This window comes from Apostichopus japonicus, chromosome 10, assembly GCF_037975245.1.
Source record: "Apostichopus japonicus isolate 1M-3 chromosome 10, ASM3797524v1, whole genome shotgun sequence".
In the NCBI taxonomy this organism is placed as follows: Eukaryota; Metazoa; Echinodermata; class Holothuroidea; order Aspidochirotida; family Stichopodidae; genus Apostichopus; species Apostichopus japonicus.
In genome coordinates this window covers 3,001,167-3,027,068 of record NC_092570.1, presented here as the reverse complement: position 1 = coordinate 3,027,068, position 25,902 = coordinate 3,001,167, and the positions used below count along the sequence as shown (strand labels likewise).

The 25,902-nt window shown below is 36.3% G+C and overlaps 2 protein-coding genes across 4 annotated transcripts; one reads left to right on the top strand and one right to left on the bottom strand.

Moving 5' to 3' along the window:
- LOC139974744 (uncharacterized protein CXorf58-like) lies at positions 1 to 8,441 on the bottom strand. 3 transcript variants are annotated; one of them, XM_071982128.1, is made up of 10 exons: positions 8,305 to 8,441; positions 6,409 to 6,632; positions 5,817 to 5,916; positions 5,011 to 5,105; positions 4,742 to 4,853; positions 3,632 to 3,763; positions 2,887 to 2,962; positions 2,120 to 2,273; positions 1,508 to 1,649; positions 1 to 703 (listed from the first exon to the last, which is right to left on the bottom strand). In XM_071982128.1, the coding sequence occupies exons 2-10, from the start codon at positions 6,594 to 6,596 to the stop codon at positions 557 to 559; spliced, it is 1,146 nt and encodes a 381-aa protein (XP_071838229.1). In that variant the 5' UTR covers positions 6,597 to 6,632; positions 8,305 to 8,441; the 3' UTR covers positions 1 to 556. The 3 variants fall into 3 exon arrangements, with proteins under 3 accessions (XP_071838229.1, XP_071838230.1, XP_071838231.1); XM_071982129.1 differs by having other exon boundaries at positions 8,350 to 8,430; XM_071982130.1 differs by having other exon boundaries at positions 6,409 to 6,633; positions 8,312 to 8,405.
- Positions 8,442 to 8,588: 147 nt separating this feature from the next.
- Positions 8,589 to 25,622, top strand: LOC139974743 (intraflagellar transport protein 80 homolog). Its single transcript, XM_071982127.1, has 18 exons — positions 8,589 to 8,749; positions 9,854 to 9,949; positions 10,735 to 10,957; positions 11,537 to 11,716; positions 12,466 to 12,575; positions 13,380 to 13,607; positions 14,197 to 14,321; positions 14,931 to 15,104; positions 15,801 to 15,875; positions 16,322 to 16,370; positions 16,647 to 16,823; positions 17,722 to 17,857; positions 18,653 to 18,800; positions 19,211 to 19,382; positions 19,898 to 19,987; positions 21,073 to 21,245; positions 22,507 to 22,630; positions 23,982 to 25,622. The coding sequence occupies exons 2-18, from the start codon at positions 9,911 to 9,913 to the stop codon at positions 24,072 to 24,074; spliced, it is 2,316 nt and encodes a 771-aa protein (XP_071838228.1). The 5' UTR covers positions 8,589 to 8,749; positions 9,854 to 9,910; the 3' UTR covers positions 24,075 to 25,622.
- Positions 25,623 to 25,902: the final 280 nt, after the last annotated feature.

Below are 25,902 nucleotides of genomic sequence, written 5' to 3'. Positions count from 1 at the left end.
TCAAGTTAAACAGTATTATATATTTTTCTGCAAATTTACAAACTGCACCATTGGAGAGAAATAGCACATATTGGTAATGGTTGAAATTATATCAATGAATCTTAACACAAACACATAATCATACTGTTTGAAAGACAATTCTTTACCTCCCGCTATTTTAAGAACGTCTCCTTTTAATAAAACTGAACGTTTCATTCAAAGTGATGAATTTCATGATTATTATCAGATTATAAGATATCAATTCCAGAAAGCCAGATATGGTACAGGATTCACTTATTTCTTTCCAGTTTGTTGAATACCATGTCGAGCACCAGTACTGTAAAATGTACCTAAGTACAAGTAACAGTGAGTACCCAAACGCCCCCCCGAAAAACTTGTCGATGATGAAGAAAGAATCTTCCAGTCTCAATTTCTTTGACCAGTGTATCCTCCCCCATCTCAAAGTTCCCGCCGTGTTCTACTATGAGTTTCACCCTGAGGGATTTCCTCCGAAAAGATGAGTCCGAATAAATAATTTCTGATAGCATAATTCATCATTTATTTATCAATGCTGCCATCAACTAGGACTTGCAAATCCTATATCATCGTACGATAAACCTTGAGTCCATTCGAATAGTTTATCTGCCTCCCTCTCCCAATCTTCCTCCTCCTCTCTTCCATCAGTTTCGGATCGAACTCCACCACCAGAGTCTATCCACTCTTCCTGAGGAAGCAAAAAAAAAAAATAAGTAAACAAATATCTCATATAGTGGAACACAGATTATTAAAGATATAGTCTTGCATTGCATTCAAACTGCTTTTCACAGATATTACATAACACTCTACAAATTCATCCACCACCCTGGTCCTTCAACAGGAATATTTAGACATCAAGCACATTAGACAACAAAGAGTGACACACTCCAAACCAAAGCAAAATCACTTAGAAAAATTTCAAGTCAGAAATTAAAGGTAATTTCTTTGTTAAGGCCATGACATAATTGCCCCAGGATTGCAACCTAGATTCTGACACCATTGAATAAACTGGAGATACGATATGAAAGCTAATAATTGGTTCATGCCTTGTGAGTATTCGATACCTCTTAATGCTCAAATCCATCATTCATTTTATGTGAACATAATTATTATTCATCGGAGAGAAAGCTATGTGATGATCTGGAGATATGACCGACTATCTGTGAAATCACCAGCTGTGAGGAGATCAAATATGTACCATCCACTGATTCAGGAGGTACCAAAACCCAATGTGACGACGTCCATATGCCGGACAAATTAACTCTGCTTATGGCAACCAGGATAAACGTCTCTTATCTTATTCTGTATATAACAATATAATGGCCATAACCTTGAATTAACATCGGCACATCCCACGTCTGTACGGATCAACAAGAATACTTAGAGAGGGACGAAAAAAGGTCTTCTTGTATTTCAGTCTAGCAATGGATGATCATAAACCAACAGTTAAATGACTCCAGTTTAACCTATATAATGTTGTTATAAATCTCACTCTCTTGCCGTCAGCGTACATCTTCTTCATCCTGTTAGCTCTGAGCGTCGCCTGGCGAGATCTACGAGCTGTTTCTCCGGGCTGACTCTGTCGTCCTGACTTGGGAGGCTGACGAGGTGTAGGAGTCCATATCTCAGGGGTCCTGGAAAGGGAATGTAAAATCCTTTTATGAACCTTTTTTGTCTACTGCAATGAATTTATATAACCTTCAAAATAAACACTACAATTTTCTTTAAAAAACAACTGTATTAAACTGGATGCAAAAGAAAGAATGCAACAAGCAATACAACAGGGACATAAAAAAAAAGATTAAAGAAAGCAGAACAAATTAAGAAACCTAATCATTAACTCAGCTAGGCTGTTGAGTTAGCAGTAACCTCCCTGGTTGAAAATGTTGACAAACTTTCGTAAATTGCTCCTATTTCGTTGTTTTTCTAAATTAAGATTTCAATTAAGCGACATAGCACAACTTTTTCAACTGATGCAAACTTTGGGACTGGCACCCTTGCTCCATTTCAAATGTTTCATCAACATATTTTTTTTTTATATATGAAATTGTCAAAGATACCAAAGTGCTGGCAAAGGCTTCAAAGGAAATTTAAACCACTTTACCTGATTTTGGATATTAATTTGATGTGTTCTAACTGCATTTCTTGCGTTACAGGTCTGGTAGTGAGAACTCTGAATTCAGATTGCAGCCTGGGTGTTGTCTTTCCATTCTCCACAAAGTCCAATATATCGTAAAGAATTGTGGTGCGAGGTAGGACTGTTAGGAGATGAGGAATACAATGTGACAACATCAAACTGGTTTTTCTGTTTTACTTTGTAATTATCTATTTTTTTTTCTATATTGTTTTTTATTTTCTACAACTTTCTGGTTATTTTGTATTTTAAGACAAATCACCAGACTTAGAGATATCCATGAAAAGTTGGGTCTAAGAGAAGATTTATAGAGCACCTACGAAATGTGTTCTTGGGTTGAAAATTCCTACACTATATAATGACAAATAAGTAAGACATCAAAACTTTAAGAACGAAATTTAATGTTCAACAAAAACTAACAGCGTTTAAATTTCAATAAAGTTATGACTCTATTAGAACTTAAAGTTAACATTTCATCTGTTGTATCACTATATAGTGATGGCAGATAATCAAATGGAAGTGTCTAGTCTTAGTAGTCTTAGGAGAGTATCATTATCAACGGCCAAGTGATGCTCATACCCACACACAGAGGCTGTAACGAGGTCAAACAGAGGTTTTCTACTTTATATCAGGTACCCTTTGCACGGTGACATGCTGTTTCATGTATACACACCATGCTGCTTCCACTTATAGAAAGAGACTAACATATCATATGTAATATATACGAGACAACGTACCATTCAGATCAAGTCTTCTCCATAAATTATCCCTTCCTCCCATATGAGCTGGCATTTCATCCAAGTTGCTCAAGTACTATACAAAGGAAGGTATGAAAGAAAGCGGGGAAAAAAACAAAAAATTAACCAGCAAATCTATGCAACCTCCAAAAATCATCAACTGATAATATTTACTTATACCAAAAAGCATAGTGAAAACCTGTGACAACTGGTGGCAGTCACCTCTTTCAAAAATAATGATGATTAGCAAATATGATGATTTATATCTCAAAAGCAGAATTCCATAATCTTTAATTATCACTCCTGTTATTTTGTCTTGAGTTCATAACATCACAAATTGCCCATGCATATATTTAAGGGAAACTGAATGCTGACTTAAGTATTGGCTTTGATGTTTGTAATCGTTGGACTGCTGATGTTGAATTAATCATAAATCACAGGCAAGCATACTGAGAATTTATCGGTTTCTCTGTTTGTTTAAAATATGAAATCTTAGTATGATGGATGTATGTTTAAATCTGAAGTGAGTTGTATCCATGGCAACTATCAGTCAAGTTTTTATAATAAGTTGATCTACTGATATAGATGATATATTGCTCGCCATGCAGTGTTTACTTTGGAACCTAATTTTGACTTCCTATCTCTATTTAATATATTTGGTACTCAAAACCTCTTCATGTAAGATATCATTGGCATTAAGTACAACATGTAGACTTCTTCTCACTCCTTGTAATGTATTTCCTACCTGCATGTAATCTTTGGTTGTGGTAACGTCTACTTCGTCTGTGATTTGATCTTGTTCCTGTTGGCAAGTATCGGCTATCATCTGGTCGTAGAACAGCCGATGACCCATCATGCGACATGCATCTGATGCTGCCTGAGGGGGGGGGGGGCGGGGGGTAGGGAGGAGGAAATTAGAGATAGCAGATGGTACATCATGGCACTTACATAGTAAAGAATGTTTTAGCCTGAAGGAGCATTTGGGGGGAGGGGTGGAAGGTGGGGGAAGGTTGATGAAGGTGGGGTGGAGGAAGGGGGGTGGAGGAAGGTGAAGGGAATAGGAGGGGCAGGATCTGGAGAATCCTAGTATTAAGTTGCATTGAATATTAACTTTGATATTTTATGTCTTTCATACATTTATTGGTCCTTACTGACACAATGGGTGGGGTTGGTGGGAATGTGTACTAAACCATTGATATACAAGTATATACTAGGCCTAGCGGAAACATTAATAATTTGGAAATGTAATAAAAGTAAAGAACTTAGAAGCATATAACCTCTGTTGTAATTATACATAACAGCTGAGTCAAAACACTTGTTAAACACTTATGTGACAAAAGCTTACAGTGTATGTTTGGCTCACATATTTCTTTGGCAAAAGATACTATTTCAAATACCACAAACCAATGGGGGTAAAGTTAACAGTTATATCACTTGGGGTGAGGGATGTGTAAAAATTGATATTTAAATGACATCAGAGTAGGCAGATTAGTGATGTGTTTGGAAAACTAAGAAAATAATATAATCTGAAAGTCACTAATCCTACAAGCTATTAAAACAATAATCTTGAGCTACCAAATTTCTTTAGAAAGAGATTTTTTTTTTTGGCAAATAAAATCAACCAATGTGGGTATCACTTTAAGGTGAGAATGTGTACCAGTTTATATGCCAGTGATGCAGCCTTGATATTGGTTTTGCAAAATTAAAGAATGTCATGAATTATATAACATTATTCATGAGAAATTCCACCGGGTAACAACACCATCAGCTTTAGTTCACTCTACCTGTTTGTGTAGAAGGAACATTATTTCAAAAACAAGCAACAAAAGTTAACAATTTTAACCCAATAGCTTACATCGGAGGCTGGTCTGATACACTTTTTGCCACTCATGTACCTCAGACCAGTGCCTTCTGTGTGAGTGTAAATTTTAAAGAGAACAATGGGTGGAAACTCTGCACCAGCAAATCTAAATGCAAAAACAAAAAATATAATATTAATTATATGATTATGCAAATGAGCAAGAAATGTGACAATTACAGAAATTGCTAGTGACAATCCAATACTTTTTTAGTAATAGACGTTTTATACGGAGATATATGAAAACACGAAACATTGGTTCTCACCTGAATCGAACCCTTGCTCTGATGCTGGGGTCTCTAAGTAACTCCGCTTCTGCCGGGATAACTTTTCTGAGCACCTCGTAAGTTAAAGAATGTTCCTGCGTGGGCAATATAAAGAAAGGTGTAACAGTACTGCTTAAACAGTCAGTATTACGACCAATATATGATCAAACAATTTTTGAATATTCTAAAATTACCTTGTTCACAACATTTTTGTCCAATTGGAGATGCTAATTGTGTCAATTTTAATCATATTCAATGTCTTCACATGGATTGAAGGATTAGAACATTAAGGCCATACTTTGGTAATTACCCGATATACGTTTACTTTCAGAGCCTTTAGTATGAGATACCAATTAATAGTTTTCAAATTTCTAAAGGAAATAGACAATATCTCCTTATTAAAATTGCAAAATATGAATATGTTGAACAGAAAAAAGAAGGACTAGAGATTGTTTTTTTTTACCCTTTAAAATTCAAGCAAGTCTCCCATTTTGTTTACCAGAATATGGGTTTAGGAGGTAAGGGGAGGGGGGAGGGGGAAGGGGATGGTCTTAATTTCAACTCTCCACCATCTCTTAAATTACTGGGGTATCTTTCAAATGCAAGTTGCAATTTTCATAATTCCTTGACATATATACAGTAGTCTTATTCATATTTTGGGATAATTATTGAGTTTTATTTTACTGAATTATGTTTTCAGTTCAATAGCACATAGCAACATTATATTTTGACACTTTATAACAGTTGGCATATATTATTGTACATGTGGCAATGTATTGGCCTGTACCACAATCCTAACAACTTACTGCTGCACACACTGAATGCTTTAACAGCTTGAACATTTGACGATCTCTGTAGGAACACCAGCATCTCTCGATAGATCTTGCTGCCAATACTTTCTCCAGACTAACAAGAAAAATTATATTAAACTGAGTGTCAACAAAAATAATGACTGTTTACATTTACTTGACAGGAGATGTAGGATAAGAAAGGTTAGGCTACACATATATAAACAGCAAAATAGTAAAGACCAGGCTTTTAGAACTTCAAAATTTTATCCACAAATTTGTTAAATGCCAATGCATAAAAATCAAACTGACGAAATTAATAAATTCCCACTGACTTGCATTTCTCTTCAATTTAACACAAAGGAAATATTAATTTGCACTGGTAGATGACTGCCTGTGCATTTTCTTCTACTGCCAATTGGCAACATCTACTGGAATGAAGCCAGCAAAAAAAGAAGAAAAAAAATGGAATCTTAAGGTCTAAAAGACCTCAGCTCTGAATTCATGTTAGAAGCGAGTACCATTGATGTCACCACATAGGTCTGCTTAGAATGTTCTATTCTTGGGTTTGATCATACGATAGATAAATTTCAAAGATTTTGCGACTTACTCCCTGTTTTGTTGTAGTTTACTTGATAACGGCCTCTTAGGTGAGCTTTCTTGTCTCGATATTTCTGGTTCATTCCTGTCGTGGGTTGGAGGAATTCTTGAGGGTAATGAACTGCCTGAACTTGCACTGTGTTGACTTGGAAGTGTAACATTGATGGTGGAATGGCTACCATTTGCTGAATGTTCCATGATCTGGTTAGGCTAGATACATCACTCCCATATTATCTTAAAGAAAAAATTGTTTGTGTATAAACATGATATATACATACATGCATATATACATATATAATTGAAATTGTAGTATATATATGAAATTGTAGTTGAAATATACAAATCTTGAACAAAATTATGGATTTTTGATATAGGATAAGCTCGGGGCTTTAGGTCGCCAAGTGATTTTGGTCCTACTCACCATTTCATATCAATAGTTTAAACTAGTGCTGATAAAATGCATTTATATCACGATGCTTTTCTTGCATAAATATTCTTTCAACATAATAGATTGCAATTCATTGGCATGGCTATCTCCGAAGCATGAAATAATTCATTTAAATATTCAGTGAAATTTCACATCTTTAAAAAAAATGCCATATAATTCAAAGGGGCTATAACCTGCAGCAGGCACTTCAGTGAGTCATAAAATTCTGTATGAGAGAAGTAACACCATTAATTGGTTATTTCTTGTTGTATTATGTTTGTTAATTATAGTGTTAGCAATAAAATTTGTCACATTCCATCCACCACACTACAATGTGTGTATCTGCTGTTGGTGAAATGGGCTCAATGGAAGGGTGGTCGAAATTAGCACAAGGGTGGTCCAAAATGCAACATGGATGGATGAAAATGGCCCAGACAAATATCTTAATTAAAAATCTTCACTATTATTCAAAACAACTAAAATAAGTGGTTTGACAGTTCATTACCCTGTTAGAAATTATAAGTATACAGTTTATACTCTCTCTGGGTGTCTTGCCACACTTGGATGAATGAAAATTACTAAAAAGTCTTTAAGTGGTCTAAAACAACCACATGGACCTTAGACCCACAAAGTAGGCCCACTGTACTAGTATGTACATATGTTTATGCAATTTATTTTTACAGCAATTTAATATAAAATGTCCAGTATCAACCAAAATACAACATTATCTTCAGAATATTTACACATCATACCTAAAAGTCTAGGCCCTAATAGCCATAACAAAACAGTGAAATGTTGATCACATCTTCATTTGATATTATTATTAGGTTTCAATTTGATCTGCAGCAACCCGCCCCTCCCCCGGGTTAACTGCATTGCTTCTTTATGATTTATAATGTCCACTATACAGGCTGTGAGCCAACATTTATTTCAGGATGGTATTTGTTAGGGCTACAGAGTCTGTTGAGCCTCCCCCTTATTGTATCGTGTGACTGCAAGCCAACTTCCAGTTCCACTGCCCTTGTTCAATTGCCCAACATGCCAACGAACTGAATGCAGAACTGAGTGTAATAAGATATCAACTTAGCAAACAGTTTATACAGGCATTACTTCCCAAAGCTAGGCCCTAACAATAACATTGTAGTGTTGCCTAACCCAATTAGCCAACATTGCCTATCATAAGTTACTTGGCACCCGCTCTGGTATCAGTCATTGCTATTAATATGTTAACCTGGACTTAACTGGAGTTCTGTACATTCCCACATAAATAATGATTATAGCCTAGTCGAAGGCTTAGCCTAAGTCAGGCCTAGGGGGCCAATGCCTACTTCTTTCACAGTCACCATGATACAGTCTATAGACTAGTCTAACGTAAAGTTAAGTTAGACTTTCATATTTATCGTTGGAACCGACCGTTTGGCTTATAGGTATGCATCAGACCTAGAATCAACAAATAAAAAACTGTTAGCATAATCTAACCTATTAACAGTATAATTAGCACAAAGAGACAGAGATCATATTTACAGGTACTTCGCGTAGAGTGTCTTTACTAATACTATTTTACACCAGTGTCCATGCCAACGAGGTCAAAGTTGATTTTACTCAGTATTTTAAAATGAAATATATGTTTTTAGTTCCTTGAAAATAGCGTCAGTTTTTTTAACTGTTTAATGTACTATAAAAATGGTATATTATTCTTTAAAAACATAATTTAAAGTAAATGACTACTTTTACTTTTTCAAATATATTTTCTAATATTTCTACTTAGAGACCAACAGCATTGATTGCGCAATTTCACATTCCGCAAAAACAGTCAGAGACGTTTCTGTGCAGTTCACAACAGTGGAACGACAAACTCAAAATAACTTTAACTATGAAGGAAACCTTACTTCATTCTAACTTATTCGCTTAAGATCAAGAAAAAGTATGTTATTTCACTGCTTCCATGTAGCTTTATGCTTACCTATGAGTAAAAATGTTAGGCTATCGGGCGAAGTTGAGCCAACGGCCTTACGTACTGGCTAGAGTAGAGCATCCGTGCCAGTTAGGCTTAGTATTAATAATAATACTTAATAGTGCGAGGCCTAAGCTAGGACTATTACTAACGTTAGTGCCGTAGCGGTGCTAGCTTTAACTGGTTGTCAAATGTCTAAAACCAAGGACCAAGCTAACTGCACATTGTGGTCGAATTGATATATTGTTATCACCCGGGGATTAGGCAGCCAGCCGTCTTGAGCAAATTGACGTCCTATTTTTCCATGCACGGTTTGCAAAATATACATGAAGCCAGGCAAAGTTTTCTCAAATATACAGTTACAGAAATTATACAATGTTGTCAATATTGTTGATATCCGACTTTCCCTAATCTTAACAATTAAATCTCGTATTGGCTAACTAAACAGTTTGCAGTTTACCCACTGATACCTCAAAGATGCAAAGTTTCTAAGAAAGTGTTGCCCCCTTAACCCTCACAAGGGCCCTGGAGACGGGCCCCTTGACCCCCGCTGTGAGGTGCGATTGCAAATCATGTTGCCTCCAAAAGGTAGGACACCCACATCTACCATTTCTGCCTCTACCTCTGGTTATCACACCAGTTTGTTTAACATTGTTTTCCAAATTTGTGTTGTTACCTCTTTGATCACCCACTCCAGAAATTTATTTATATTACCTCATTCCTATCATTGTGCAAGACAGGTCCAATGTGTCACGACAACTCAGCAGATCTGTAAAAGTTCTGTTATGCAGCCCAAAATGTACTGTTATTTTGAAAGATCCATTTATTTATTTTTAGTGTTCTCCAAAACAAGTTGACCAACAGGAATTCGTATTCAAAAAGGGACCATGATGCTCTCTCTCAAACTAGTAACTTATTACCCATGCCATGATAGGCTTGCTTTCTGTTTCTAAGTTAATGAAACTTTGATAATCATTAACAAAACTTAATGTCTCAATGTAATGCATGCCAACTATATAACTATCATGTAAATTAATGTTTACCTCGTATTTTCTCTTACTCTAATTTTTTCAGGTATACAGTATTGTGTGCATTCTAGGTAGACCACAGTGAGCAGAGTTGAGTGGCAAAATGAGATTGAAGACTTCTCTTGCCAAGGAACCAAAACATATCCTTTATTGATTTTCATGAATATAATCTGGTTTGTCTTCTAAGATAATTAAGTGTATTGATGAAACAAAATCAGGAAGGAGATAAAATCATAATCAGGGACTCTCCCATGAATAAATGTTAAAAAATAAATTAATAAAGAAAATGACAGAAACCTCAAATCCTACTGCAATATGACGTTGCTTAACACTAACTTAGTTTTGGGCACATGGCAGACTATTCACAGCCTCCCATTCATTCCTTTCATAACAAAAATGTTGCTTGTTATCCACCACCAAAGTTGCTAAATGTCAGCAAACGACCTGTATCAATTTGTGCTATTAGCACACCTGAAGTGTTTATAACAGAATATATGTTATCACATGATATCCATGAACAATTTTCAAAGCTTGAATGATGCTGTTTGCCTTCATAATCTTCTTATTACCATTTTATAGGTTTTCTATCTTTTTTTATTTTTTGAAACTGTGTCTGAACCAGATGACAATCGTTATAGTAAAACTTCTCAGTCTGCAGGAAATTTCTATATAACTAAACATCATTGGAAAAATTATGAAAGAACAAAGTTTATTGTTTTCTTTGTTGAAGGAGGATAAAAGGGTTGTTTTGCTTTTTGTTAAGCACTTTGAGAATTTCACACAATTGTCAAGAGAAGAATGAAGATCACTTAACAGTCCAAATATAACCAAAAGAATGTTTGCAATTTGGGTACATTTGTGTCTTTCCGTAGTCTTTAAGTGCAGCATTTCTTTTCGCTTTCACTTTACCTTGACTGCCGTGAACATTCAGAACTCGTCAGTTGCGTCGCTTGGACAACGTCGGAGGAGCTTTACTCGTGCAGCGACGACCATCAGATACTTAAATGGAACCTTGTGTCAGATGAGACTAGCACCCTCGCTAAACTGCCAAACGAAATATACGCCACTGATATCCATTTCTTTCCTCGTGCGCTCGGTGGAAAGGGCAAACAGTCACAGGCAGATGTCTTCGTCTTAGCTGCGACCGATGGTAATTAGTGCTGTTTACGATTTTTTGTCCTTTTTAGCGAAAATCAAACTTAAAAGTCCAGGTAATCTTCTGCAGTAACATGTGTACCCTTATATTCATCAAGTTCTGTCTTTGTGTAAAGGTAGCCAGGTATCTGTTTCTATGAAAAGTCCTAACATCAACATCAACAACAACGTCCTTATTGACCATATTGGTTGGTTTAAGCAGTTCTTACTCCACCCTTAGGATTGACTTTATAATGTTATGTAACATGTGTGATTGGCCATTTCTTGTTTCAGGTGAAACTAGCACTGCTGCTGAATTATCATATAAAAAACCGTATACATGCCAAGGATACTGTTGTCCAAAATTTTTAAATTAAGGTTTCCATATGTGACCGAGTAACGGCTACATAAATTTCTATCCAGTGTTAGTTCCCCTAGTGTTGGATGCTCCTTAAACTCCAAAACAACTTATTAGAACCTATTAAAACTGATAATTCTGACAATAATCATCAGGATTTACAGACTTTCTTATAATTGAACATATAGTTCTTAACATCTCATATAAATCCTTGCTTTTGTTTATTTGTTTTTGCAGGTAAATACCATCTGATATCCAAGTCTGGACGTGTCGAAAAGTCTGTGGATGCTCACAGGGGTGCAGTGCTCTGTGGTAGATGGAGCTATGATGGCAGTGCCATGGCAACGTCTGGTGAAGATGGCCAAGTGAAAATTTGGTCTCGCAGTGGAATGCTGAGGTCAACTATAGCTCAGACAGGTAAAACTTGCTGTTCTTTTACCTAGCTTTTTCTTTTATCAAATTGTATCTCCATATTTTCTTTTAGCATAAATTTTGTTCGTAATTTCTCACTGCTATGGTAGAATTGAAAATGACAGAATTTACCGTTTCCCTTATATCTTACGAAAATGTCTGGCCTAAATTGTGACACTAGGTACTAAGACATACAAATTAATGTGTGAAATGTCCACATTTCTTTTTTTGAATCATAAATCATAAATTTTGCTACCATGGAAAAGTACAGTACCTGTTAAGTCACTTATGTTTCTTGTTCTCTTGTGAAGAATGTACACAAAATTTTGTTTCAGATTTATGCTTTCATGATCAAAATCAGATGCAGTGGAAAGTTTTATTGTTCATTACACTTTGTACATAACACCAAGCTAGTACTTGAGGGTAAAACACACAATATTTCATATGTTTAATTAATATCAATTTCATATGTTTAAATAATATGTTTAATTAATATAAGTTTCGTGGAGGTGAAGGAGATGTATAACATAATAATTTCCTTGGCGAGGGGGGAAGGGTTAGATTGGGAATGGGGCAGTCAAACATGCTTCTCATTTAAGTATTTATTTTGGTTGAATATTAGTAAAAACTGCTCACACATTCTATGATCATTTCCTGAACCAAATCTGAGATTTTCCCCTTCTCGTAACTTCAAAGGCAATCTACTCTCCTTTTTGATCGCTTAAGTTATGATGTCTTCTTTCTCTTGTTTACAGGCTCTCCTGTTTATTCCATCGCTTGGTCACCGGATTCTGATCAGATACTTCTCATCAATGGCAGACACCTTATCATCAAATCAATGCAAGCCAGTGCCAAACCTCTTCAAGTAAGCAATTCTTGTTTTCCCCAAAAATTTTTACAGTAGGTTTTTTCCATCAAATGTTTCTCTCAAGTAGCTGCTGCCATTTCATTATTCAAGTTACATTATAGTTCTCCAGTTTCCATCAAGATGTTCCATCAAGTGCTGTGAAGTGTTTTGTCTGACATCAACAGGTTCAGTTAGTGAGTGACGTGCTTCGCAGGTTCATATGACAATAACAACTTAAGTTTATCCCTAGGTTGTGGCGATAACAGAGTACCCAATGCTAGGCCCAAGTAACAGTATCATGTGTGTGTAGGCTTAAACTCATGTTTTGACGTTACTGCAACCAACTGGCGATACATTTTCCTGCTGAAGGAAATTTGACTGGCTGGACATGTTACCATGGTAATACAAACAGCTGCCTTTACGTCTTGCAAGAACATCAAATTTCACACTCTGACTTTCATGGAAGTCTTATTTATATTCACCTTCTGCTTTTACTGTTTCTATGTGACCATAACAGTATGTAGACCTAACGCTAGAAATATAATGCCAGGTGCTAATTCTTAATGTGTATTTATATGGCTCCAATTAATATGTAAATATGCACATTATACTATGAGGATGATAAAGAGTGTTAATTATTCCTCTTATTATGAAACTGAGGTGCAAAATTTTTGCTTTCAAACCCTGCCGTCAATTTCGGAATGAAAGATTGCTTCCCTTGAAGTTTTGCTTCTTGAAATTCATTCTGATGAAATTGAAACCTATCCAAAACAATGGTTGCCATGGCTACTGTGATCATCATTGTAACATTTATATTTATAGTGGAAAGCTCATGACGGTGTCATCTTAAAAGTCGATTGGAATCCGATCAATAATTTGATTATCTCTGGCGGTGAAGACTGCAAGTATCGTATCTGGGATAGCTACGGCCGTCAGGTCTACAGCAGCCACCCTCATGATTACCCAATCACCTCTGTGGCTTGGGCTCCCGATGGACAAGTGTTCGCCGTGGGATCCTTCAACACCCTGAGGCTTTGCGACCAGAGCGGGGTGAGTCTATTGAACTAACGAGCAAAGTGTTTTTTAGTCTTGAAAGTCAGAAATAGCTAGAGGTTAATCCAATACATGGACATGTTAATACATCTGTAGATGGTTTAACCACTCATAATTTGGTATTTATTTATTTATTTATTTATTTATTACAAAGAGTCCACTGTAGCATCTCTTTTGTGGAAATTATCCTTTACAACATATTCAAGTGAAGATTATCAAATTTATGGTAGAGATATGACGGGAAAGACACTATTACTGAACATCAAATCGTAATAGCTTTAGTAGTTTTTAAATATGCAGTTGACTGGTCAGAAGGGGTGAGATATAGTTTAGAGGTTGGGATCATCCCGGTAGCTATGGAGATGGACAAAAAATATCCGGATATTGAGAGCTAGCCATTAAGTTACCATGACACATTATGTTAAAGTTGTAAAGGATGGTCTGTGACAATAACACTATCCACAGTGTGTCCATCACTCTTAACTGACCTATCATAGATGGTCTTCTCAGAAGTGCCGTTGCAATAAATGTCCTCTTCTCCATTCATATCTTGATATTCTGCATCTTTTTTACTTATCAACTGTAGTGGTCGTACGCTTTAGAGAAACCTAACGTTGGCAGCATATTTAATATAGCATGGAGTGGAGATGGAACGCAAGTGGCTGGAGCCTGTGGCAATGGACATGTTATATTTGCTCATGTAGTTGAGAGGTACAGTATGCTGGAATTATCTGTCTTACTTGAGTTTAACTGATGCACCAGTTTTGATTTTTGAAACCTTGTTGTTTATAAATTCTGTCAGAATAATGGGCAAATTGAGATCCAAGCGAGGAGATCAATATACTTTCCTAATAAACTCTGTTGATAAGATACATTTAAAACAACAGTAATTTTTTTTTTTTGGGGGGGGGGCTTATAAAAAAGACCTTATATTTGGACCTTGCATATAAAATATTTGTTAACAATAGGATTTGCAGTTGATAATTTGACCAAAACTACGAAACATGATTGTGGTGTTCTCCCTACGAATATTAATTAGTGAATACTAATGATTATATTTGTCTCTGACAAACGTACGACTTGCCATTCTTGTCAAGCGTTTTATTTATAAATGATTTTGATTTTCTCTACATTGAAAACTGATTTTCTTGTTTCATGTGGAAACTCATTCAATTACGTTATAATAATGACGTTTATTACTGTGGAAGTACGAAAAGAATCTGAAGGTAAAATTTCCAGACGAATTCTACTTGTTGTCTGTATTTTAAAGTGCCATTGTTCACAACTAGTTGAGTATTCATCTGTTTCATATTTTGACAGGAGGATGGAGTGGAGAAATTTTGAAGTTGTCGTCGTCTCTCTGAAGACGATTCAAGTGAGGAATGTCATAGATGATTCCAAGGAGAAACTTGAGTTCCGTGACAGGATCATCAAGACATCCCTCAGCTATGAATATCTGATAGTCGCAACATCATCGCAGTGTTACGTCTACAGGTAGGCAGTCGTGATGTTTAATCTCAACACTAAGAAAGTGTTAGTGTTAGTGGAAGGAAGAAGGTTGTATATCATCGATGTAAAGTTAAAGTGTTTTGTATGCAAGCAGTCAAGGTGATTTTAATCACATTTCTGAATGGCAGGTCTATGTTTTGGCAAGATATATGTTATTTGCAGATGCCTTGTGTAAATGCAATGAGCCAAAATTTCAGAATTGTACTAAACTTCAGAAATGCTAAACAGATATAATTTGAACTTAAAAAGAGCAAAACTTGTAATTTGGGCATGATCATAATTCAAACCAGCGACAGCTTCAGATCCCATTCTGACAAATACTTTCTTTCTCAAATTTGTTTACAGTTTTCCCAGTCAGTTATCCAATGTTCATTGCCTTAGAGATATAAATCACTTCATTTCATTTAGCAGACATATTGTTGTAAATATTTCAAAGTTACTGCATTTTCTAGACATTCAAGCATGATGGAAGGTAATAATGTCCCAAGTTAACCAGCTACATGATGCTATGGTAAAATTACTATGTTTAAGTGTTTAGTTCAGTTCACATACACTGTATGTTATTTTTATATAGGTCAATTTATGTATCCCACTTGATAATGAAAATGTTGTAGCAAAAAGCAAATATTTTTTTATCTCTTTTAAAAAAAATTTGGGTTTGTTTCCTCTTGTCTATTTTAGTGCCAGAAACTGGAATACTCCTATGATCTTTGACCTCAAGGATGGTACAGTAACACTTATTGTGCAAGCAGAGAGGTAATATATATGCCACAATTTAGTTTTTAGTTTTGCTTTTCTTCTTTGGATAACAAAAGTTTTAACTGTTCTCGTTTGTTTATAAATATGCCAAAAACAAAAGGAACATTTTTTAAATTGTCTTTTGACTTTTAGACAGCTGAGTAACTAGAGCACAACCTATCTTGTATTCATAAGTGTACTGGTTTCACACTCATTCTTTACAAAAGATTCACTTCCTTAAAAGTTGTGTTTTTGGTGTTTTACTTCAAACAGATGGTTTCCTCTTGAAAATATGATTCACCTTTTTATTTTATTGATACTTAAACCAAGATGATATTGTTTATCTATCTGGTGGAAAATATATCGTGGAAAATATCTCTCAAAGCACCCGCATGTGTAATACTTATATTCAGTACTTAACATAAACGAACTCTTCATAATGTCTCCATTTGATTGCCTTGCAGACATTTTGGAATCGTTGATAATGGTGGCTTACATCTGTATACATATGAGGTAAGTATGATATATTTCGATTCAAATTGAGAATAACTTATTGTGCTATAATTTTGAAGTCGATCAGTTGTACCTTTCAGTGCTGGTAAGAGGTGGTAAGAGGTGGAAGGAGTTAGGGGAGTAAGCGGGAGTTAATCATTTCCTGCTATCTCCCTGTTGATTCTGTGCAAAATGATTTTTAATGTTTTTAATAATTATACAAAAGGCACTGTAAATATTGTTTTGGTTGTTGCAAAGTTTAATAAGAAATGATTTTTTTTTTTCATTCTTTTTTAGGGAAGGCTAGTATCATCACCAAAGTATGCTGGGATGCGTCCTGATACCCTGAGCACTTTAACCCTCTCCATCAGCAACGACACGGTGGCCATCAGAGACAAGACGGACGAGAAATTAGTCCATCTCTTTGATTCGAATACAGGAAAAGCTCTGGAAAGTAAACCTTTAGCTCATAAGGTAAGTTTTATATCACTCATAAATATCAGATATGAGATGATAGATAAAGCAAGGATGTGCTCACACCAGGCGATGGCTATGCCTGGCAGTTTTGAGTGCCGCCCAGGTAAAGCAGCATTATAAACATTTCCATATTAAAATATTTTTGTTGGTTCAAATAACAAATTTTACCATTACCAAAATATGGTTGAATAATAGGCACAGATGTTAGCTCCAAAAAGATTTGCCATCTGAACATACTTTTGCAAATGTTTCTACAAAGGGGAGTGGACTCACCAACACCCTAGACACCCTTCCCCAGGACATAGATCACACTACCTCCCAATTCCTTCAGGCACTTCAATATTCCTGAGCTCATACCTGGATAAAGCATATGGTACGAGAGAAGAGGTATTGAAATCTTTCATGAAGGAGATCAGTTCCTCAAAGATTGTCATGGAAACTCAGTGGCCCACCATAATGTTTAGTCAAGGAGGGATGATATTCTAATGGTAAAAGATACAGCATTTTGGACACAGTATCCAAGAAGAAATAACAGTCCAACTTCTGTATTATTTCATGTCGTAAAGATCTTCAATATTTGTCGCATCTTGTAAGTTTGTGGACAACTTAAATTATTCACAAACACACCTGCTGTCTCAGCCGGGAAATTTTTTGTTGAAGATACAAAACAACTAGATCTTGCCAATTCTTGGAGCAAACAGGTCTATTTCTCAAGATGTTTGAGCGCTATGTGTTTTCTTCTTTAAAGATCTCACACAGTTCATAGTAATGGTTGAACAATTCTTCATAGATGTACAACACATGCCCACACTCAGGTTGCATTTCATCAGGAAGCTTAAAATATCTAAGAGACATTTTTGTATTCTTCACCTTGTTTCTTTTCTTGTTTTTGTAGATGGAAGTTATTGAGGTACACCTTGACCACTGTGGTCCACCGGCAGAGAGAAGGCTGGCTCTTATCGACAAAAACAGAGATCTTTATTTATCGACTGTAAGAAACTTTGGGAAACCAGCAAAAGTTGTCAAATTAGGTGAGTGTGTATTAAGCATCATCTGAATGGCCAAGCCATCAGATACAGTGTATTCCAACTAGTTTCTATCACCCACAATTCTTAAAGGAAAAATTGAAAGAAAGCTGGTTGCATGGTGCAATAATATCTTCATATCCCTTGTAATCCCTCCACTGTTTAGTTGTAATTTTGGTATCTACAAATACTTGTCTCTCAGCCCATCTCTTTTGAGAAATCCTGGATCCACTACTGCTTTACACACTACCTGTCTATGATTTGTGTTAAAGAGCAGGTGATATTAATATTTGTAGATCGGTAAAACATTGTGGATTGCAGTCTGCTGGATGATGCATCTTAACAAGGGAAATGTTGGATGTGTTCATTTGATATACTGTTAACTGTTGCAGTTGCACATTTTTTTTTGTGTTTCACAAAATTATTGCTCAATTGTGTCATTAATCAAAGGATTTGGAGTTGAACAAGGATGGAGTAACTGAGAACAAAATTCACCTCAGATTATCTCCTCTGAAGCAGAAAGATACTCAGTACTCTGACACTGATGCCTTTATAGCCTAGCCTGGACTGACTAGACTAACATGCTAACCTAATGTCTTTTCTAGGTACAATGATTTATAGCCTAGCCTGGAATGACCAGACTAACATGCTAGCCTAAATGTCATTTCTAGGTACAATGATTTATAGCCTAGCCTGGAGTGACCTGACTAACATGGTAGCCTAATATCTTTTCTAGATATAATGATTTATAGCCTAGCCCGGAATGACCTGACTAACATGCTAACCTAATGTCTTTTCTAGGTACAATGATTTATAGCCTAGCCTGGAATGACCAGACTAACATGCTGGCAGCCCTACAGGATGGTAAGCTTACCGTCTGGTACTACCCGAATGCCGTTTACGTCGATAAGGAACTCCTGTCGTCAACAGTCTCTTCTAAAGACACCAGGTAATGGTTACCATGGAAATTTGTTCGTTATTTGGCTATGTATGTATATATATCTGTTGCTATGGGATCTCGAAAAGAGCGCTATTAGTTTAACACTGAATATTAAGGTATTCTGGACATTTCTGATTGTGGTTTGGATGTGATAAATAATGTCGTGCATTGTTTCTGGTCAGCAAATATTTTACATATACTTTCATGCTGCTATATGAGGTTATTTGTTGGAAAAATATGTAGCAATGTTGTGTTATGTTAATCACAAACATTACTGAGTGAGACTCTGTAGGGTGAATGATAACAAGTAGGGAAATGAAGAGACAGGAAGCTTCCTCTTAACTTTTAGTAACATGTTTTTTTCCTTCTTCTTGCTTTTTCCTCACTTACCCTCCTTGTTTTTACTTTCATCCTTAAAGTGGTTTTGGGAACAGTCCTCAAATAGTCAACTTTATTGGAAACCACGTCACCATTCGCAGAGCTGATGGGGCTCTAGTAAGCACCGGCGTGTCCCCTTATCCGGTCCTCCTCTACGAGCTTGTCAACAGCAGCAGGTGGGACGATGCTGTACGTCTGTGTCGGTTTGTTAAGGTGAGACCTTTCGTTTTTTGATGTCATGACATATCAGAATCATTCATGGTTGATAAAATTGTCGGGCTTACAGATAATATTACGCATTTAGCTACGCTATTCATGGTAAACCATATCACAGCGCTTATAAGTTATAGTACCCCTGCTCAATGATAACCTGTCCCAGAGACGATCCCTCCAGGCGGCAGCAGTTATATACTGCGCCCAATGACAAGTTACCTCACAGGTACCCATTTAACCCCTGGGTGGAGAGAGGCAAGTGAGATAAAGCATCTTGCCCAAGGACACAACGTAATGAACTAGGCAGGAATCTAACCATCAATCCTTGGATGACGAGTCCGACGCCTTAGCCAATTGGCCACCACGGCCACCAGATGATTTATTTTTTTAGAATATACAGTGGTGATGTATGTATTTTTATGTATATACTACATGATATTTCTTTGGTAATGTGCAGTTTTAATTGTCTGCAATTATATTTTTAACAAAGAAAGTCTTTGTTATTTTGTTCCCAGGATGAGGCTGTATGGGGCTGTCTGGCTGCAATGGCGTCCTATGCAAAGGAACTTAATACCGCAGAGATTGCGTATGCTGCAGTGGACATGGTAAGCTTTAACGACTTCAACAACTCGATATGTTAATGAATTTGGGAAGGGACCAAATTAATCTGTTCTCTCTGATGAGATATGCCATCAAAAGGTTCAGGATTTCAATTTGCTAATTATGACAAACAGTTGTTATAATTTTATACCCCATCCACGCCCCCCCCCCCCCCTTACTACCTGCACTTCCTCAACTCTTTTAAAATACAAGCCAAAGTTAGTCAAATTCATGAGTCTGATCTGGTTAAGATGTGTTTATCAATGCATAACTACAAACTTTGGTGGAGATAGATTGTCTAGTTATGAGCTTTTATTTCCCAACAAAAAGTGAGGGGTAGGGGATGGTTGAGTTACTTGGGGTAACTGATATGGAAGGTGATGAAAGCAGGTGTTGGAAAATTCTGTGGTGGTGAGAACCAATGAATACATATTACTCCTATTTCTGTGAATAATTGAGCCATTATTCATTATTCATTACTCGATTGAGCCATTACTCCTGATTCTGTGAATAAATGAGCCATCGATGTGAAGATGCTTGAGCAATCTAGGAAAGTTGCTCAGCGGGTAATCTGTGCTCACTTACCTTCGTTAGAGTGCTTGTATCATGAGAGGGTCTGCAATAAAGTGAAACAAATCATGCAAGACCTAACACACCCTTTGTTTGAGCACTACAATTACAACTGCTCTGGACTGCGTTTATGCCCACCACGTACACTTAGGGGTCGCTACAGATACTCATTTGTGCCTAGTTCTATCCATATATTTAATTCACAAGTGAGAAGATAAGTTTCTTATTTGTAGGACTTGCTGTATATATGTTTGTATTACTGTATGTGTATCACAGTATATTGATAGTAATACTATTGCTTTTCGTTTCTTCTTTTCTGCTTTCGTTTACGGCCTGTGTAAGCCAAATTTCCGATTGTGGACAATAAATTCAAATTCAATTCAATTTGAATACACATTACTCCTGATTCTGTGAATAAATGAGCCATTTCAGGGGCTCTATACTCTCTTTGCCTCCTGCAGTACACTGTTTAATTTTTGTCTTCATCTTTCTTTGTTTTATTTATTTATTAATAATACAGGTAGACAAAGTACAGTACATTCTGTACATCAAGGAGATCCCCCTGAAGGAATGCAGAGCGGCCGAAATGGCTCTGTTTTGCGGCAATGCTCAGGACGCAGAGGGTATGCTTCTGCAGGCCAGCTTGATATTCAGAGCTATCATGATGAACATCAGCCTGTACAACTGGGACAGGTAAGACATCAATTCTATGAATTAATACCGTTCGTTTATATAAAGACACTGTCCTGCCAACTCTGATGGTTTATCGTGAGACTCACAGTTTTTAGTGTCGTCTCACGTTTGGGTTCCCAAACTCTTACTTGCTAAAATTGGGAAAAACCAAGAATTCAAGATTTACATGGAGGTAATGGATATTTTTTGGTTATATTATTAATGAGTTTCACAGGGGGGTAGAACGATTTGTCAAAATCTCCAGATTTCCGGGACCATTCTTCAGGTTCAATTCTCTTTGAAATCTTCGGGTTCTACACTTTTTGGTGGTTTGCAGGTCTAGTAAAGATAGTATTATCAGTTTATTGCTAAAGATCTGAGGGAGTCAGCAGAGTTGTATCAAGTATTAATCATTTTAAGGTCAAAGTTGAATCATTTCCTGCTAGTTTCTTGACTTGATTCAATTCACTGGTCCGAGTTGAGTATCTGGCTCGATTGGAGTAAATGGCTTGATTCGAGCAACTGACTGGATATGAGCTACTGGCACGATTAGAGTAACTGGCCTGAGTCACAGTTTTTATCTCTAGAGGGAAACACTGAACAAGCTTACATGAGTCACTTCACTTTTCAAAGAAAGTGACTCAAGTTATAACTTGTTACAGAACTTGTTACTGCGGTTCGGTTTGCCAACTAATTTAATTTTGGAGTTTTCTTCTCTGTCTAATGGAGATTAGAGAAGCACAAGTGTATTTCTGACAGTGTATCATAAAAATTGTATTCCATGTTTAAGTAAAAAATCTTTTGGTGTAGATCAGCATAAATGGAGAATAGCTATCCTATATTTTCAGATAGGTAGAGATGAGCTATATATTTGTACAAGGGCGTAGGAACCGGGGGGGGCTGGGGGGGCCAGCCCCCCAGTGAAAAATGTGGAGGGGCGGAAGTATCATTCCGCCCCCCCCCCCCCCCGCTTCTCAAGTCAGAAAACCCCTTTTTTCATTTCCAAATGAGAAAAAAACCTCATTTGGAGCACCAAATTGCATCTAAGGCCAGGTGAAAATACAAAATTAAGTTTACAAAATGGAGTGGGTGTTGAAGTGTGCTATATTGCACCAAATCGCATCTGAGGCCACCTGGAAATGCAAAAAACTCCAAAGGGGAGGGGGACACCCCCTCCCCTTAGACCCCTCCCCCAGGTCGGCCATCAGTCTTCAGCCCCCCCACTTAAAAGTACCTTCCTACGCCACTGTAATCAATTTCAAATAAATCTCTTGGTTTCCAGGGCCTTAGAGTTAGCTGTGAAGCACAAAACCCACGTGGATACAGTGCTCGGATATCGGCAAAAGTTTCTCAACAGCTTCAACAAAGTAGAGACTAACAAAAGATTTTTGCAATTTGCTCAAGGGGTAAGTTAATTAATTAAGTATTTCCTCTTTTAAGTTTTAGCCGTCCTTTAGTCAGTACATTCAATGTGAATCTCTGTTGTTTTAAAAGAATTTGAAAAAAAGCTTTACTTTCCTTGCATGATGAATGCTGTGAAATTTGTTCTTGAAAAAAAAGAAGTGATACAATTTTAATGTTTGTTTAGTTGTTAATGTACTCTGACTTCTTGGTGTAATTAATTGAAAATATTCTTATAAAATTATCAGTTTCCATTCATGATTCATAGAATAGTGAGGAAAACAATCATGGTATGTTCGGGTTTCAACTGCCACAAACGAGCTTACTCACTCGACTGTTGCCAGATACTTTTGTAAAAATTCACCAAACTTAAATAACCCACATCATTGGCCAAATTGAAACATGCTGACAGAGTGAGGCTTTCACACTGCCAAACAGGAGCAGTGTTTTTAATTCATCTTAATAACTGTTTTGACTCAAATTTTAGTATGGCTCTCATGAATCATCCCTTAAAAAAACTTTATTTTGGAAGTTGTCCAACAAGTTGCATTTTTACTCACTAAACAGTTTGCTAAAAAAAAACTACCTTGGACTAGTAAACAGTAATGAATTAATTATGATCTGTTACATTGCATTCTGTAAATGATCACATAAAACTTAATATTCAAATGAAGATTGGCTCACCTAATGCATCAGTCGTCCTATAATTTTAGGATACATGTAAAATAAAGCATCACCTTTATAAACTTCCTACAATAGATGTGCATGTGATAAACAAATCTGATAGACAAACAAAAAAACTTCAAAAAAACACACAAACAGTTTTTGTTCAGTCTACCAGATTTCAAAGCGTACAGGTCACATCAGTGGATTAGCCTTTTGCAAAGCGCCGGAAATATTTTCATTAATGTCCACAAGATGTAGTTTCCCATTGGCTTGTCTAAATTGTATGTGTTAGGCTAGCCAACCTATTCCACATACTTATGCCCCTATTACCCTCTGAAAGGGCTTGTCTGATGTGACTTTCTAGAACTAATCTTTTGTAAACTAATAACAAAAAGGACTGAAAGTTGATTTGAATCTCAGCAAATGAATATTCTGAATTTAATTTAAACTTCAACAGATGACAAGTCATCCAAATTGTTTGAATACTAATACCTAACAATTCACATATTAGTATCATTAAAAAGAATATATTCACTGTTGTTTATTAGTCTCAGAAAGTTAGAATTGAGTAAAGTTGATGAAAACAACATGTTGAAGCTATGGTACTGGTACATCAGCCATTTACTCGTAAAAATTAACATTACTACCATTTCATTATTTTATTTGTTTGTTCTCTTTCTTTCCGATCAGGTCGAAGTAAATTGGGAGCAGATACAAGCAAAGATAGAATCAGAATACCAGAAGGAAAAAGAAAGACCAAATGCAAAATCATATGGAAAATAAAATGCAAGAAGTGCATAAAAACAGCCAATATGGTACAGAAAGAACAAAAGTACCCCAAAAATTAATGGAAGTGAAAGAAATGATAACAAGAACGAACATCCCCTGGTACCTTGCTCCATAGTTTTACAAAAGAAGAGTTGATAAAGTTAGGTATTAAGATCTCAGGTTTGCAAGCAAAATGAAGGTTCATTTACTAACTTTATTGAATACAAACATTGCTTCATGAGTTTGCTTGTTAAGTAACTTAGCTAACTAGAAGAAAGTACAAGATTGTAACAGTGGCATGCACATGATTTCAAAAGCGGGACGGGGGTTGAGGGAACCAAATTCTAAAGTTCACCCCTATGATTCTGGTTGGGGCCCACCCCTCCATCACTTTACATTTAAACTTAAATTGATCAGTTACATATATGTACACAAGTAGATGACTTCTTACCCTTAGAGAGTAACATCAGACCCAAAGCAGTCAGCAATCTCTCGAACTGTTTCTAGGAGAACCGTAACCGTTACCACTATGACACGGTCAACGAAGAAGACATTGATGATTCTGGTTTTGTAAAATATGCAGAACGTTATATTTTCTTTGTAGATAGTGGAAAATGTTTGGAAGGTCTTGATCTAGTAAGCATCACCTTGAAGTTTGTTAAATATTCTGTATAAAGTTCATCTCGTGGAGAGAATTTTCTGTAAATATTTACTGACTGTTTGTATTTTTCCGAAGGCAAAGACGAACCTTCGGTATTCTGCTACATTCCAAACGATGTCAGTTTCATTCTCTTTGTATCAGTAAACAAGATTTTGCAGTAATATAACTGAATTAATTCGAATGTGATATAAAAATACTGTCATAATTATTATGTCTGATGTCTGAAGGTCACTTGTTGCTTTTCATTAACAATAGACCATAATGTAACAGAGTAGGGACTTACATTGCATGTGCAATGTTCAATACAAACTCTTTGAAGTTTTCTTTTCTTCTGGGGTTTTTAAATAAATTTTATCTGCAAACGGTCATTTTTCTGGTAGCTAGCCTTATCGATTTCATTATGACAAGAAGAACTTGAGCCCATATCTTGTCTATGCAAAATTGGTTAGGCTTGGTAGTTCTGTTGTGTGAGTGTGGTAGGTCTACAATAAGTATGGGTTTTCGTTTGGTTATAATCGCTGTAATTGTTAGACTTTCTCAAGGTTTTAATTACCAATTGTGACACTTAACTCATAGGGGGAAGGTTAATAAATAAAGCCCGTAATCATTTATTTTGCATGGTCAGAGAAGATACAATGCATGCCCTTCAATCTGCTATGATGGTGCACAAATATGCTAAAAAAAAATCAAGTAATGGTCACACCATTTAAACTGCAACAAGTGCTGTACTAAGCCATACAAAAAATAGAACATACAACCTTGTATTGGAATATCATTTCCCATTTTGTCAATTTATTTCTCAGATGTATGTCTTGTAATTAACAACTTCTCACGCCTTGACTTTTGTATTCTCATGTTTGTTTTCAGACTACAATTAAATTAAAGCCTTGAATATTAATGCCTCAATTGTGTCAACTTTTGCAGTCACTATGTCGTGGGTGTTGGTGTGTCATCCATGCATTGCATTTAAACACGGTTTCTCAAGATAGGAAATTTAGATGGATCCCAAACTTTTTGTGTGGATCCCCAATATTGCGCACGTTAATAAGTATATCCTTCTTCGTTGGTGTTAATTAAACTTCCTCGATGTGATCAGTATATGCCAATCTGCTGCCTGAATGGAACAAACGCCACAGTCAGGGGCGTATCCAGGATTTTCTAACCTGGGGGGCGCGAATTACT